Source organism: Natator depressus, chromosome 13, assembly GCF_965152275.1.
Source record: "Natator depressus isolate rNatDep1 chromosome 13, rNatDep2.hap1, whole genome shotgun sequence".
Taxonomy (NCBI): domain Eukaryota; kingdom Metazoa; phylum Chordata; order Testudines; family Cheloniidae; genus Natator; species Natator depressus.
This window is the reverse complement of record NC_134246.1, coordinates 37634274-37650148: the sequence shown is the minus strand read 5'-3', so window position 1 is coordinate 37650148 and position 15875 is coordinate 37634274. Positions and strand designations below refer to the sequence as shown.

The 15875-nt window shown below is 59.9% G+C and overlaps 2 protein-coding genes across 3 annotated transcripts; both read right to left on the bottom strand.

Moving 5' to 3' along the window:
- Positions 1-569: 569 nt before the first annotated feature.
- On the bottom strand, positions 570-6205 carry LOC141997556 (dehydrogenase/reductase SDR family member 4-like). 2 transcript variants are annotated; one of them, XM_074969946.1, is made up of 5 exons: positions 5858-6205; positions 3277-3378; positions 1906-2040; positions 1752-1807; positions 570-719 (listed from the first exon to the last, which is right to left on the bottom strand). In XM_074969946.1, the coding sequence occupies exons 1-5, from the start codon at positions 5915-5917 to the stop codon at positions 605-607; spliced, it is 468 nt and encodes a 155-aa protein (XP_074826047.1). In that variant the 5' UTR covers positions 5918-6205; the 3' UTR covers positions 570-604. The 2 variants fall into 2 exon arrangements, 1 of the variants encoding a protein (XP_074826047.1); XR_012641737.1 differs by lacking the exons at positions 570-719; positions 1752-1807; positions 1906-2040; positions 5858-6205 and adding an exon at positions 2664-2888 and having other exon boundaries at positions 3277-3361.
- A 3011-nt stretch (positions 6206-9216) lies between these two features.
- Positions 9217-12268, bottom strand: LOC141997554 (dehydrogenase/reductase SDR family member 4-like). The gene is made up of 8 exons (XM_074969945.1): positions 12114-12268; positions 11256-11433; positions 10959-11060; positions 10514-10584; positions 10189-10240; positions 9811-9945; positions 9652-9707; positions 9217-9504 (listed from the first exon to the last, which is right to left on the bottom strand). The coding sequence occupies exons 1-8, from the start codon at positions 12242-12244 to the stop codon at positions 9390-9392; spliced, it is 840 nt and encodes a 279-aa protein (XP_074826046.1). The 5' UTR covers positions 12245-12268; the 3' UTR covers positions 9217-9389.
- Between the last annotated feature and the right edge of the window lie 3607 nt (positions 12269-15875).

Here is a 15875-nt window from a genome sequence, read left to right as displayed (position 1 = left end):
TGGTATCTGGAGAGATCGGGAAGGGGGGTGAAGGGCAGGGGTCCTCATGCCCCAACACTCAGCCCCCCTCCCCAAATGGCCATGTGTCCCCCATTTCCACCCTCCCAGACCCCCAAAATCTCCCCCTTCTCCTCCTTGCCTCACCACTGTGCCCCAAAACTTCCCCACCTCTCCTCCCTGATGTGTACCCCAGTAATACCCTCATGCCCACTCCCTACCCCCATCAACCCCTTGCCCGCCCCCCTTCCTGCCCGCAGCCTCAAAACTACCCTGCTTTTCTCTCCCCAAAGGAGACCCCCCCATACAGGTCACCCCAGCTCCCTACCCCCCAAAAGCTGATCCACTGGCTCACTCCAGCCCCCCCCATGGACCTCAAATTCCAACCCCCACCCAAAATCTTGCTCCCCTACTTCCCTCTAGCCCTTCCCCACAATTTCTGCCATCCAAACCTGCTTCTCTTCCAGACCCCCAAGAGGGGACCCAAGGACTCCCCTTCCCTGTGGAGTGTACCCCAAGAGCCATCAGACCCCGCAGGCTCCCAATTTGGGGTCAGGCCAACTAGGGCCAGCCCATCCATCTGTCAGGCCATCTGTGTTCTGGGGGCTCAGAGGCAGGAGGGGGCGCCCCCACCCACCACCACCGTCTCCCCACTGATGTAGCTGGTGTCGGGGAAGCACAGGAAGGCGACGATCCCGGCACAGTCAGACGGGACCCCCAACCTGGGGAGAAGAGACAGGGTTAGCCCGGGGGGGATGGATGGATGGATAGGTGTGTAAGGGGGGCGGTGGATGGATGGATAGAGGGGTGTGTATAGGGGTGGATGGAAGGGTGGGTGGATGACTTATGAGGAGAGGCTGAGGGAACTGGGATTGTTTAGTCTGCGGAAGAGAAGAATGAGGGGGGATTTGATAGCTGCTTTCAACTCCCTGAAAGGGGGTTCCAAAGAGGATGGAGCTCGGCTGTTCTCAGTGGTGGCAGAGGACAGGACAAGGAGTAATGGTCTCAAGTTGCAGTGGGGGAGGTCTAGGTGGGATATTAGGAAACCCTATTTCACTAGGAGGGTGGTGAAACACTGGAATGCGTTACCTAGGGAGGTGGTGGAATCTCCTTCCTTAGAAGTTTTTAAGGTCAGGCTCGACAAAGCCCTGGCTGGGATGATTTAGTTGGGGTTGGTCCTGCTTTGAGCCGGGGGTTGGACTAGATGACCTCCTCAGGTCCCTTCCCACCCCGAGATTCTAAGATTCTGTGGGTGGCTGGATGGAGGGAGGGAAGGAGGGAGGGGTGTGTAGGGGGATGGAGGGATGGATGGAGGGGGGGATGGAGGGAGGGGTGCGTAGGGGATGGAGGGAGGGGTGTGTAGGGGGATGGAGGGAGGGGTGTGCAGGGAGAGGGAGGGATGGATGGAGGGGTGTGTAGGGGGATGGATGGAGAGGAGGAGGGGTGTGTAGGGGATGGATGGAGGGGGGAGGGAGGGAGGAAGGGGTGTGTAGGGGATGGATGGAGGGAGGGGGGAAGGGGTGTATAGGGGATGGATGGAGGGAGGGGGGAGGGAGGGAGGAAGGGGTGTGTAGGGGATGGATGGAGGGAGGGAGGGAGGAAGGGGTGTGTAGGGGATGGAGGGAGGGAGGGAGGGAGGAAGGAAGGGGTGTGTAGGGGGATGGATGGAGGGGGGAGGGAGGGAGGGGTGCATAGGGGATGGAGGGAGGGGTGTGTAGGGGGATGGATGGATGGGGGAAGAGGTGGGGGGGTGCTGGGGAACTCTCAGGTTCTTCAACATTTTCTCCTTTACAGCCTCGTCCTTCCACAACTGGAAGAAAAATCAGAGTTGGGGGTCACTGCCCTGCCCCCCAGGTGCGGCCCCGCCCCCAGCAGTGCCCCCCAGCTTTGGCCCCGCCCCGCACTCACGGCAGAGCTGAACTTGGTCTGGACGATCCCCGGTGCCAGGCAGTTGGTGCGGATGTTGCGGGCGCCGAGCTCGGGCGCCAGGGACTTGGGGAGCCCCAGCAGGGCCGTTTTACTGACGCTGTACGGGCCCAGTGCCTGGGGGGGGGGTGTCAGCACAGCCAGCCCTACCCCCCGTGCCTGCCCCGGCCCACCCCTCCGCCCACCTACCCCCCTCCAGCCCCCCCTTGCCGCCTCTGACCACCCACTGCCACCTCTCCACTCCGCCTACCCACCCCACCAGCCCCCTCCATCTGCCCGCCAGCCAACCATCCCCCCAGACACTCCCCTCCCTTCCTCCCTCCTTCGGGGCTGTGGGAGGGCCAGGGCGTCTCACCGGGAAGGGGGAGAACCCGGCGATGGAGGAGATGAGGACGATGAAGCCACCCCTGAGCGGAGAGAGGGAATGAGCCAGAGACGAGAGACCAGCTGCCCCCTCATGTCGTCCCCCCCCCACACTCAAGCCTGTTTCTCCACGGGGGGGCACGACCAGGCTGATTAGCAGTGCCAGTGCTGTCACATTCACTTGCAGGATCTGAAAGGGGAGTCGGGGTTCAGGAGGGGTCCTGCTTCTCCCCACACACCCCCAGACTCCCTCAAGCCCCACACTCTGCCCCCCAGTTGCATTTCCCCCTCTCCTCCCTGGAACTCCCTGTACCCCATGGTCACCACTTTTATAGGGCTATGATAAATCCTGTAAGAAGTATGCCTTGGGAGGTTACCCTGTGAAAAATCATAATTTGCTGAGTATCAGTGTCCTGTTGAACGACGTGTAGCAAAATGGTGCAGGAAGTTCTACGAGTCTGCTGTCCCATTGTTACTGTATCATGCTGCGGTTCTGGGGGGAACGGTCCTCGCCTGGAAATTTCCCGAGTGCTGAAAGCATTTGACTGAGAGAAACCGTTCCACTTTCAGCCTGCTGGCATTGCTCACGTCGAGGAACCAGCCTGCGGATTTAACTTTTATTTCATGTCTAGCCAACTCCAACCTTGGTGCTTAATATTCGCTTAAAAATCTTCTGTTCTCTAGTGAATGGGCTGGTTTAACTGTTTGACTTTAAGCAGTTCGTGAAAACCCCAGGAGTGGGGGGCGGGGGGACACGGCCGTTCCATGGTCCAGATGGTCCCCCGGGGAATGGCACACACCCCCTCCCCCCACCCCTCTGACCCCCACGTCCTCTCCGCAAACCCCCATTTCTACTCCCACCTCCTCCTCCCTCCACCCACTCCCCCAGAGCCCACCTCACCCCACCTCCTCCTCCAATCCCAGCCCCCTCCGTCCCGCAACTCCCCCTTCCCCCCCAACCCCTGCTCTCTGCTCTGCCCCCACCCCCACCTTGTTCCACACCTCCTCGCTGGCGTCAAGCGTGCTGCCAAAGAACGGGTTCACGGCCGCAATGGAGACCAGGATGTCGATACCCCCGTGACGCTCCAGGACCTGGAGAGACGAGACGTGGAGGGGGCTGGTTACCGACCGCGATTGGCGCCCCACTGTGCCGGGCACTGCCCTCCCAGGGCCGGGGAGAGAACCCAGGAGTCCTGGCTCCCAGCCCCCTGCTCAAACCACTAGCCCCCACTTCCCTCCCAGAGCCTGGCAGAGAACCCAGGAGTCCTGGCTCCCAGCCCCCCCCCTCTAACCACTCCCCACCCAGGATAGAACCCAGGAGTCCTGGCTCCCAGCCCCCCTGTGCTAAGCACTAGCCCCTACTCCCCTCCCAGCACTGGGGATAGGACCCAGGCATCTGGGCTCACTGTGGCGATCAGGGGGGTCAGGAGTGAGGGGCACCAGCAGAGCTGGGGGGGCAGGGCTGGTCTAGGAAGGGGCTGCTGGTCAGGAGTGAGGGGCACCAGTGGGGCTTGGGGGGGTCACTCACCCCTCGGTAGGTACCATCACAACCACCTTGTCGGCCAGGAGCCCCCGGCGCACCCCGGCCGTGCCCATCACCTGCAGCGACCCCCACACGGGACGGCAGATCCTGGCCCCCGCCCGCCTCCCCCACATGCCGCCTCCGGACTCTGCCCGGGATACACGGACCTCAGTAGTCAAGTGTCCCCCCCTCCTCTTTTTGGTTTATGTCCCACCCCCGCTCTCATAGTTGGACCCACCTGCTTTGGCCATTGGGGAAAAACCTATTTTAAATGTTCATGGGGAACCTGAGGGCTGTTTGTGTGTCTGTGCATGTGTCTCTGTGTGTCTGTGTGTGTGTTTGTGCGTGTCTTTGTGCGTCTGTGCGTGTCTTTGTCTGAGTGTGTGTCTTTGTGTGTCTGTGCGTGTCTGTGTGTCTGTGCGTCTTTGTGCGTCTGTGCGTGTCTTTGTCTGAGTGTGTGTCTTTGTGTGTCTGTGCGTGCCTGTCTGTGTGTCTTTGTGCATGTCTGTGTGTGCGTCTTTGTGCGTCTGTGCGTGTCTTTGTCTGAGTGTCTTTGTGTGTCTGTGCATGCCTGTCTGTGTGTGCCTTTGTGTCTGTCTTTGTGTGCCTGTGTGTGTCTTTGTGCATGTCTGTGTGTGTGTATTTGTGTGTCTGTGAGTGTCTTTGTCTGAGTGTGTGTCTTTGTGTGTCTGTGCGTGTGTCTGTGTGTGTTTGTGCGTGTGTCTGTGCGTGACTTTGTCTGTGTGTGTCTTTGTGTGTCTGTGCGTGCCTGTCTGTGTGTGCCTTTGTGTCTGTCTTTGTGTGCGTGTCTGTGTGTGTATTTGTGTGTCTGTGCGTGTCTTTGTCTGTGTGTGTCTTTGTGTGTCTGTGTGTGCCTGACTGTGTGTGCCTTTGTGTCTGTCTTTGTGTGAGTGTCTGTGTGTGTCTGTCTGTGCGTGTGTCTTGGTGTGTCTGTGTGTCCGTGCGTGTGTCTTTGTGTTCACACACGGAGGCTTAAAGAAAAGGTTTTCAGAGAAAAGTAGGTTCGGGGGCATTTTGGATCATGCGGAGAATAAGGCAGATCATGACTGGAAAATACCAGAAGAGGGTTTTAAAAGTGCTGTAGTGACAACAAATGCGCGGTTGCTTCTTTCTAAACCAAAGGGATTCAATGGCCGGTGTTTTTAGGGAGCTACGGGGGATGCCTGTTTCGAAATGATGGTGTTAAAGATGAGATTTTAGAACGCGAGCCCTGTGCATGTTTCGACATAAACGGATTCAATATTAGGGTTCAGAAACAACAAGCGTTCTGTGTTTTCAGCGTTCGGTGTTAGAGAAAACGGGGGTCGTCCATTTCGGATATTTTGAAGCCGAGCCTGTAAAATAACCGGGGGCGCCCTGAGGGCCAGACTCGCGTCTTTCTTTTCGAGAAGACCGAGATGCAGCGTGAGAGGGAGCAGCCGAGACGGGAGAAACCCTGCTCCGGGAGGGAGCGGACGTCTCCAAGCCGTGAGAACGCCGCCTCGCCGAGCGCATGGCAGAGAGAGGCCGGAGCGCCACGTGGCGGGCCCCACGGCTGGGCCGGTCTGGAACCACAGCGGGAAAACGGGGGGGACGGTTTTTTTCCAGGGCAGGGTTATAGTTACTGGCTAAGACCAAGGCCCTGATAGCGGCCGTCCGGTGGCCCGTTTAAAACACACGAAGGAATGAAGACAGGCCGTGTGCACCGTGCAAGGTTGTGTCAACTTATGCCAGCCTCCGCTGGCTTTTGAAAGCTTTGCCGAAAGGAAAACTGCGGGCAAGAAATCTTTCTGCAAAACAAACCCAGAGGCCAACCTCTAAGGAAAATGAGCTCATGTTCCCACCTCTGACCCCAGGAGTTTATTTCCCCCCCGAGACACGGTCTTTTTCTTCCCAAACGTGGTTTTCAAACCTCACCGCTGTTAAGCAAACAAACCAACTTCTAACCCACCCACCGAAAGGCCCATGGGTGTACATGTATGTGCCACGTTTACGTAAATTTAGCAAACATCCGTATTTGTTTTTTGTTTTGGGCCAGAGTGAAATTACCTCTAGGCATGGCCGGGAACAATGGTAGCCGGGAAAGTTACGTTTAACCTCTATACCCATCTCCCCTCTCCTTAAAGGAACGTATTCTTAGAGCCGTGTACGGCTCCTGGAAACTCGCAACTGTTGACTTTTGCTGTAAGGAGACCTTTGAATTGAAACTCTGTGCCACCGGTGAACTGGACCCCCTTCGGACAGCACGGAGATTTGGGGGCGAATGCAGCCCTCCCAGCGCTTACCCGGGTTATCCGAAGCGGTGACCTGGTGCAGCGAAAACAATCGTTTGGTTAGAAATAACGCACACTCATACCGGAGCTAAATACGTCACAAGGAACCAGCGCTTGGCAACCGAGGTCCCTCTCTGCCCTGACGTGATCCTCTTCTAACCCCACGAAGCAGCAGATCCCCACCACTCCACACGGTCACCTGAAGAAACAGCCCCCAGACCCCCCGACCCCAACTTCTCCCCGCTAATTTCAAACCCTCGCGGGCCGTCGCTGCCAGGCGGTTTCTACGCGTCCCCACGGTGCACGCAGAAGAGCAGCGCTGACCATTCGCGGCCGGCGGCGGGACGGCAAGGCCTGGCCTGGGGCGCGTGGCGGAGGTTGGGTGAAATAACCGTGTCGCAGCAGCACCGCTGTGGCCTTTCCAAGCGTCTGAAGGAACCAGACAAAAGCTGGTGACGGAGCAGGGAGCGGGGTGGGTTGGCCTGGGGATGTTGCAGGGGAGTTTTACCGGGACTGTCTGCGTTGATGGTGGGATATCAGGGTGTGAGCACGTAACCCGAGCCTAGGAGGGGGTTGGGGAAACAGAGGGAGACCCGGGGCGAGGGTCCAAGCTCCCTGGCCCCCAAGATGGACCTGACTGAGGGCTCCTGTTTCCTGTACCTACAAGCTCCAGTTTGGACCGTGTTCCTGTCGGCTAATAAACCTTCGTGTTGCTGGCTGGCTGAGAGTCCCGCTGGATCACAGGAAGTGGGGGTGCGGGGCCCGGACTCCACGTGTGGCCTGCAAGGAATGCCGGGCGTAACATGAAACTCTCCCACTGAGGGGACTTGCAGGGGGGATGTCACTGGAGATACAAACAGGTTTCAACAAACAAATTCAAGTTCAAGCCGCCTGGAGGAGCGACTGCTTTGCCGAAACGAATTGCCCAGAACACAAAAGCACAACACCCAAAACCCGGCTCCACTTGTCAATTGCAAAGAAAGCTGCGAAAGCCGGGGGACGGTATAAACCCCGCAACCGGGGCTGGTTTTACAGTGACAGGATTACAAGCTTGGCTTTGCCACCGCGTGAAGTTCAGAGATCAGGGCACAGCCGCAGACGCGGTTAGCTGAAGAAACAGCCCCAAGCAGATGCCGAGTTTTTGTCACTGGTAAAACGGGCGTCTTCTCCGTGGCCTTTTTGCTAAACACGCCGCCTTGACGGGTAGCCAACCAAGCGGGTTTTTCATTTTTTAAGGCCAGAGGGGAAAGTGAGCTGGCGCGGAGATATTCTTGCCCAGTTTACGAGGCATCGTCTCCCCCCACCCAACAAGACAATCAGAAATCATCAGTAAACAAGATTAACCAAAGCGTGGGGGATTGAACGCTTGGCGAGATTTGCTAGCAACACCCGGAAAGCAACAACGGCGTTTGTGTGTTTGTTTATTCTTACATTGTCTGGACACACGAGAGAATTATTTGCTGTTGTTTTTCTACCCTTTTATCCAACCGGGTTTTGAAGCGTTGGCCCTAAACTATTCGCTCAGAAAGTATCCGTGGAATAGAAGAGGACGCGTGGTTGATTAAAGACGGACGCGCCGAATGTCACCCCTCACTGAGACCAAGAGGCCGTCAGTCCGCGAGCGCAGTGTTACAACGAGCCGAGAAAAACGTATCTGAGGAGAAACGGCGGCTGGCTGCACCGACTTCACCAACGTGGCATTTTCGACCCGACGCCGGCGTGGAGACCAGCGAGCTTGGTGGCTGTCGACGAGCCTCTGGAAAACAATCACAAATCTCACAACATTTTTTAACGGGTAACCTCGCTCGGCGGTCGGCCAACTGGAAGAGTCTCCAAAGTCAACATTCGCACGCCTGGAAAGAAAACGCTGAGCCGGGCCGAGGCCAGCGGGTTTCTGAGGGAAGGCGGCATGTTTGCTGCCATATGGCTTCCACGTTTAGTTGGTTGACCAAAGCCAGGGAGCAGCAGTTGCCAGTGATTAAAAGACCTCCTGATGCAGATGAAACACACGGGGTCTTCCTTCCTATCGGTAGACGCTGGCCTATTTTGATTTTCCCAGGCCTCAGCTGTAGCTGGAGGAAGAATTTTGCTACGGGGGCACAACCGAGGCGAAAGGAAACCCGTCGCATTTCCCATTTGGCCCGAGCGTTGGTGCTGAAATTCGGCGCCGAACGAATAACCGCTAAGGCAATGAACCAGCCCGCCTTGGGTCAAACGGCCGCTCCCATCCTCTGCCGGCTACGTGCGGCCCTCAGCCGTGCCCGGGAGCCGCTGGAGCGGTTCGGCGTCACACCGGCACGTGCCCCAGGCTCTCCCGGAGCGCCCCAGCGGGACCAGCAGCCACCGGAAGGGTCACGAAAACGCTCGCGGGAACGCCAGCGTCGTTCCTGGGCCCCGGAGGCCACACGGGGGCGCCGTCGGCTTGAGTTGGCGACACGACAATTCAAGAGCTTTGTGCAGGCGGAGAGAGAAGGTGGAAGGAGGGGGAGGAGGAGTGTGTGTGGCGGGGGGGGCACTCTGCAAAACACAGCCCCCCTTTGCGGGAACAGGGTGGGGACGTAACCTGGGAGGGCGGGACTCTAGTTAGGCCCCGCCCCTTCTATACACCTATTATAGCCCCCTGCCCCCCTCCACCCCCTTAAAGACCCCCCCGCCTTTCCCCCTTCCATCCCCTCCCCCTGCAGCCCTGATAGAGACCCCCTGCGTTAGAGACCCCTGCCCCTCCCCACAAAAGAAGGATGCAGACAGAGGATGCGCTGATAATTTATCAAGTCTTTGGCAGGTGGCTAGTAGCCAGAAAGATGGGGAAGGGGGGAAATGGCACGGGGTCCCCGTGCCCCCCAATACTCAGCCCCCCTCCCCAAATGGGGGGGCCAACCCCAAAATCCACCACCACAGCCTGCCTAAATCTCCCCTTCTCCTCCCTGCCCCACCCCTCCTCCCAGATGTGTACCCCAATAATTCCCTCATGCTCACTCCCTGCCCCCCATCTACCCCTTGGGCCCCCCTTCCTGCCCCCATCCCCAAAACTGCCCTGCTTCTTTCTCCCCAAAGGAGACCCCCCTCACCCCAGCGCCCTGCCCCCAAAAGCTGATCCACTGGCTGTCTCCAGCCCCCCCAAATCTTGCTCCCCCACTTCCCTATAGTGCCACCAACAATTCCTGCCACCCAAACCTGCTTCTCTCCCAGACCCCCTTCCCCTGAGGAGTGCACCTCAATAGCCATCAGCCCACACAAGTCCCCCAGTTTGGGGTCAAGCCAATCAGGGCCCACCCGTCCATCCGTCAGGCCATCTGGGTTCTGGGGGCTCAGAGGCGGGAGGGGGCGCCCCCGCCCACCACCACGGTCTCCCCGCTGATGTAGCTGGCGTCGGGGGAGCACAGGAAGGAGACGATCCCGGCGCAGTCAGACGGGACCCCCAACCTGGGGAGAAGAGACAGGGTTAGCCCGGGGCGGGGGTGGGGACTGAGGGGGGGTGGATGGATGGATAGAGGCGTGTGTAAGGGGGTGGGGGGGATGGATGGGGGGGATGAGGGGAGGGGTGCGCAGGGGGCTGGAGGACGTTGGTACCTTTGCACTCTCAGGTTCTCCATCATTTTCTCCTTTACGGACTCGTCCTTCCACAGCTGGAAGAAAAACCAGAGTTAGGGATCACTGCCCTGCCCCCCAGCGGAGGCCCCGCCCCCAGCAGAGGCCCCGCCCCCAGCAGAGGCCCCGCCCCGCACTCACGGCCGAGCTGAACTTGGTCTGGACGATTCCCGGTGCCAGGCAGTTGATGCGGATGTTGCGGGCACCGAGCTCGGGGGCCAGGGCCTTGGTGAGCCCCAGCAGGGCCGTTTTACTGACGCTGTACGGGCCCAGCGCCTGGGGGGGGGAGGGGGTGTTAGCACAGCCAGCCCTACCCCCCGTGCCCCCCTGCCGGCCACCCCCTGCCCCCACCAACCCCTGCCCCTCTGACCCAATAGCCAGCCCCTCTCCCACCTGCCACCCCCTGCCCTGCCCTGCCCGCCCCAGAGCAACCACCCCTGCTCCCCGCCTTGCCCTCCCCCCGGCCAGCCACCCCCCCTCCACCCCCTTCCCCCCACTCCAGGGCTGGGGGCGTCTCACCGGGAAGGGGGAGAAGCCGGCAATGGAGGAGACAAGGACGATGGAGCCGCCCCTGCGCAGAGAGAGGGAATGAGCCAGAGACGAGAGACCTGCTGCCCCCTGGGCTCCCCACTTCCTCGTCCCCCCCCATCACCCCTCCCCCATGTGTCCCCCTCTCCCTGGGCTCCCTTCTTCCTTGTCCCCCCTCCCCCCCTCATCCCCTCCCCCCTCATCCATTCCCCCTTCCCCCAGGCTCCCCCATCTCCCCATGTGTCCCCCCGGGGTCCCCTCCCCTTCGTCTCCCCTCTCTCCATTTTCCCCCCTCCCCCCAGCCTTCCCCACTCACCCCCGTTTCTCCATGTGGGGCACGACCAGGCCGACCAGCAGGGCTGTTGCCGTCACATTGATCTGCAGGATCTGAAGGGTGGGGTCAGGGGGGGTCTGGGGTCTGTCCCCCCCCATGCCCCAGATGCCCTGCCCCCCTGCCCCCCAGCTACACCCAGGGCCCTTTCCCCTCTCCACCCCGTCTGCGCCCCCAAGCTGCCCCCTCTCATCCAGTGCCCCTCCCCCTTGCCTCTGACCCCCACCTTCTCTCCCCCTCCCCCCTCTGCCCCCCAGCTACACCCAGGGCCCCTTCCCCTCTCCACCCCATCTGCCCCCTCTCATCCAGTGCCCCTCCCCCACCCCTCTGACCCCCACCTTCCCTCCCCCTCCCACCCCTCTGACCCCCAGCTCCCACTACATCTCCTAGTCTCTCTGCCCCCCAACCCCTGCTCTCCCCCCACCCCCACCTTGTTCCACACGTCCTCGCTGGCGTCGAGCGTGCTGCCGAAGAACGGGTTCACGGCCGCATTGGAGACCAGGATGTCGATACCCCCGTGACGCTCCAGGGCCTGGAGAGACGGGGGCGGGGGTGCGGCTGGTTACCGACCGCGATCGGTGCCCCACTGTGCCGGGCGCTGCCCTCCCAGGGCCGGGGAGAGAACCCAGGAGTCCTGGCTACCAGCCCCGCCCCCCCCCCCGCTCTAACCACTAGCCCCCACTCCCATTCCTAGAGCTGGGGACAGAACCCAGGCGTCCGGGCTCACCGTGGCTACCAGGCGGTCCCGATCCTCGGCGATGCCCACGTGACACACGGTGCCAGACACGCTGAGGTTCTGGGCTTGGAGCTCGGCCACGGCTCGATCCACGTTACTCTGCTTCCTGCTGCTTAGCACCACGTGGGCCCCATCCTGTGCCAGGCGCCGGGCGACAGCGAACCCGATCCTGGGGGGAGAGCGGGGTCGGGAGTGAGGGGCACTGACGGGGCTGGGGGGGATCCCAGGGGGCTGCGGGTCGGGAGTGAGGGACACCAGCAGGATGTGGGGGGATCCCAGGGGGCTGCGGGTCGGGAGTGAGGGGCACCAACGGGGCTGGGGGGGATCCCAGGGGGCTGCGGATCAGGAGTGAGGGGCACCGACGGGGCTGGGGGAGATCCCAGGGGGCTGCGGGTCGGGAGTGAGGGGCACCAACGGGGCTGGGGGGGATCCCAGGGGGCTGCGGATCAGGAGTGAGGGGCACCGACGGGGCTGGGGGAGATCCCAGGGGGCTGCGGGTCGGGAGTGAGGGGCACCAATGGGGCTGGGGGGGATCCCAGGGGGCTGCAGGTCGGGAGTGAGGGGCACCGGTGGGGCTGGGGGGATCCCAGGGGGCTGCAGGTCGGGAGTGAGGGACACCGACGGGGCTGGGGGCGATCCCAGAGGTGCGGGTCGGGAGTGAGGGGCACCGACGGGGCTGGGGGCAATCCCAGGGGTGCGGGTCGGGAGTGAGGGGCACCGGTGGGGCTGGGGGGATCCCAGGGGGCTGCGGGTCAGGAGTGAGGGACACCAGCAAGGTGTGGGGGGATCCCAGGGGGTGGGGGGTCAAGAGTGAGGGGCACCGGTGGGGCTGGGGGGTGGGTCACTCACCCCTCGGTAGAAGCCGTCACAAGAGCCACCTTGTCGCCCAGGAGCCCCCTGCGCGCCCCGGCGGTGCCCATCGCCCGCCGCGACCCCCACACGGGACGGCAGATCCTGGCCCCCGCCCGCCTCCCCCACATGCCGCCTCCGGACTCTGCCCCACGGCCGGCCTCTGCCCCCTGGGAAAGGAAAGCGAGCGTCAGCGGGGGGCTGGGGCGGGCCGGGCTGTGCTGACCCCACCCCACGGGGGTGTTCCGTTCCTCCCAGCTCCCGGCAGGCCCCCCCGCCTCTTCCCCCGCCCCATGGAGCTCCCCCCCTCGCCCCGCCCCCACAAAATGTCGCTTTCAGAAAACTTTTCCCCTTCGCTGCCAGGCGGGGCTGAGCCCCTGGGTCGCTTCCTGCAGCGCCCCCCCCGGGGGCTGCCCCCCACTTCCCTCGCCCCCCAGCACCCTTCCCCCCCACATACCCCGGACAGCCCCTTCGCCCCCCGGGGGCTCCCCCCACTTCCCCGCCCCCCCAGCACCCTTCCCCCCACATACCCCGGACAGCCCCTTCGCCCCCCGGGGGCTGCCCCCCACTTCCCCCCCCCAGCACCCTTCCCCCCACATACCCCGGACAGCCCCTTCGCCCCCCGGGGTCTGCCCCCCACTTCCCCGCCCCCCCAGCACCCTTCCCCCCCACATACCCCGGACAGCCCCTTCGCCCCCCGGGGGCTGCCCCCCACTTCCCCGCCCCCCGAGTTCCGCTGGCACCTGCGGGCTGTGCGGACGGACAGACGGACGGGCGCCGAAAGCGAAAGCGGATCGAGCAGGGCCCAGGGAGGGACCGGGGCGCCCCCTGGCGGGGAAACGGGGCCCGGCCGCGGCCACATGGAGCGGCCTTGAACAGGGGAGCGGGGGGCGGACTCGGGTCACTGGTGGGGTCTGCGAGCCAGGAGGGCCGAGGTGTCAGACAGACACATAGATACGGGGCGGGGGTAGATTCATAGACACTAAGGTCAGACGAGACCATCATGATCATCTAGTCCGGGCCACAGAACCTCACCCACCCGCTCCTGCGATAAACCTCTCACCTGTGTCTGAGCTACTGAAGTCCTCAAATCCTGGTTCAAAGAGTTCAAGGAGCAGAGACTCCTCCAGCAAGTGACCCGTGCCCCACGCTACAGAGGAAGGTGAAAACCCCCCCGGGGCCTCTTCCAATCTGCCCTGGAGGAAAATTCCTTCCCGACCCCAAATATGATAGAGGGGGTGGATGGGGATAGATAGATGGTGTGTGTGGAGATGGATAAATAGATAAATAGAGGGGGTGGATGAGGGTAGATACGTAGCTAGATAGAAGGGGTGGATGGGGATGGATAAATAGATAGATTAGATAGAGGGGGTGGGTGGGGAGAGATAGATAGATGGGGTGGATGAGGATAGATGGATGGGGATGGATAAATAGATAGATAGAGGGAGTGGATGGGGGTAGATACGTAAATAGATAGAGGGGGTGGATGGGGATGGATGGATAGATAGAGAGAGGGGGTGGGTGGGGATGGATAGAGAGTGGGGGTGGATGGAGATGGATAGATGGGGGTGGATGAGGATAGATAGAGGGGGTGGATGGGGATGGATAAATAGAGGGGGTGGATGGAGATGGATAGATGGGGTGGACGAGGATAGATAGATGGGGGTGGACGAGGATAGATAGATGGGGGTGGATGAGGATAGATAGATGGGGGTGGATGAGGATGGATAGATGGGGTGGATGAGGATAGATGGGGGGTGGATGGGGATGGACAGTTAGAGGGGGTGGGTGGGGATAGATAGATGTGGGTGGATGAGGATGGGTAGATAGACAGAGAAGGTGGATGGGAGTAGATACGTAGATAGATGGGTGCGGTTGAAATGTGTCATTTTAAATTGTTGGATGCCGAGGAATTGTATTTGATAAATGACGAACAATCTTTCTTTTAGGCCGGGGGAAGCCGGTTTTCCAGCTGTGACTGTTTGTTTCTTTGCCTGCCAAGTCCAGGGCGTCTCTTCCTTCTCTTCGGGGGCACCCCTGCTCATGGCCCCATCAACTCCCCCCAGTTCGAAACCCCAGCTCTTTTATTACTAAAGGAAGAAGAAGAAACCAAAGACGAGTGGCCGGGCCCAAAGGGATGGGTTGGGTGAGCTCGGTCACGGTCTCTTCCGGTTGACTTGTGGTGGGGCACATCGAGCAGAGCTTGTGCCTGGCTGGGCGGGTGACGCTTTTTTTTTTTTTTTTTTTTTTAAACGTAGTGCCAATCTTTAAAAAAGGGAAGAAGGAGGATCCTGGGAACTACAGCCCAGTCAGCCTCACCTCAGTCCCCGGAAAAATCATGGAGCAGGTCCTCAAGGAATCAATCCTGAAGCACTTACACGAGAGGAAAGTGATCAGGAACAGTCAGCATGGATTCACCAAGGGAAGGTCATGCCTGACTAATCTAATCGCCTTCTATGATGAGATTACTGGTTCTGTGGATGAAGGGAAAGCAGTGGATGTATTGTTTCTTGACTTTAGCAAAGCTTTTGACACGGTCTCCCACAGTATTCTTGTCAGCAAGTTAAAGAAGTATGGGCTGGATGAATGTACTATAAGGTGGGTAGAAAGTTGGCTAGATTGTCGGGCTCAACGGGTAGTGATCAATGGCTCCATGTCTAGTTGGCAGCCGGTGTCAAGTGGAGTGCCCCAGGGGTCAGTCCTGGGGCCGGTTTTGTTCAATATCTTCATAAATGATCTGGAGGATGGTGTGGATTGCACTCTCAGCAAATTTGCGGATAATACTAAACTGGGAGGAGTGGTAGATACGCTGGAGGGCAGAGATAGGATACAGAGGGACCTAGACAAATTGGAGGATTGGGCCAAAAGAAACCTGATGAGGTTCAATAAGGATAAGTGCAGGGTCCTGCACTTAGGACGGAAGAACCCAATGCGCAGCTACAGACTAGGGACCAAATGGCTAGGCAGCAGTTCTGCGGAAAAGGACCTAGGGGTGACAGTGGACGAGAAGCTGGATATGAGTCAGCAGTGTGCCCTTGTTGCCAAGAAGGCCAATGGCATTTTGGGATGTATAAGTAGGGGCATAGCGAGCAGATCGAGGGACGTGATCGTTCCCCTCTATGCGACATTGGTGAGGCCTCATCTGGAGTACTGTGTCCAGTTTTGGGCCCCACACTACAAGAAGGATGTGGATAAATTGGAGAGAGTCCAGCGAAGGGCAACAAAAATGATTAGGGGACTGGAACACATGACTTATGAGGAGAGGCTGAGGGAACTGGGATTGTTTAGTCTGCGGAAGAGAAGAATGAGGGGGGATTTGATAGCTGCTTTCAACTACCTGAGAGGTGGTTCCAGAGAGGATGGTTCTAGACTATTCTCAATGGTAGAAGAGGACAGGACAAGGAGTAATGGTCTCAAGTTGCAATGGGGGAGGTTTAGGTTGGATATTAGGAAAAACTTTTTCACTAGGAGGGTGGTGAAACACTGGAATGCGTTACCTAGGGAGGTGGTAGAATCTCCTTCCTTGGAAGTTTTTAAGGTCAGGCTTGACAAAGCCTTGGCTGGGATGAGTTGATTGGGGATTGGTCCTGCTTTGAGCAGGGGGTTGGACTAGATGACCTCCTGAGGTCCCTTCCAACCCTGATATTCTATGATTCTATGATTCTATGATTCTCTTGGGACGCTGAGACCAAAGTCTGTTATTTCCACAAATTCTTGTGACTCCATTCGGAGCCTCTCGCCCGCCGGCCTGGCAGGATCAGA

Bases quoted from the DNA above. Each gene is read 5' to 3' on its own strand.
- LOC141997554 (XM_074969945.1), bottom strand. From the start codon at position 12,244: ATGTGGGGGAGGCGGGCGGGGGCCAGGATCTGCCGTCCCGTGTGGGGG. The intron at 10,585-10,958 runs GTGGGGGTGGGG...CCCACCCTTCAG, and splicing joins GCGAGGACGTGTGGAACAAG to ATCCTGCAGATCAATGTGAC. The intron at 9,505-9,651 runs GTACCAACGTCC...TCTTCTCCCCAG, and splicing joins GAGAACCTGAGAGTGCAAAG to GTTGGGGGTCCCGTCTGACT.
- LOC141997556 (XM_074969946.1), bottom strand. From the start codon at position 5,917: ATGGGTATAGAGGTTAAACGTAACTTTCCCGGCTACCATTGTTCCCGG. The intron at 2,041-3,276 runs GTGGGGGTGGGG...CCCCCCCCCCAG, and splicing joins GCGAGGAGGTGTGGAACAAG to GCACTGGGCCCGTACAGCGT. The intron at 720-1,751 runs GCACCCCCCCAC...TCTTCTCCCCAG, and splicing joins AAGAACCTGAGAGTTCCCCA to GTTGGGGGTCCCGTCTGACT.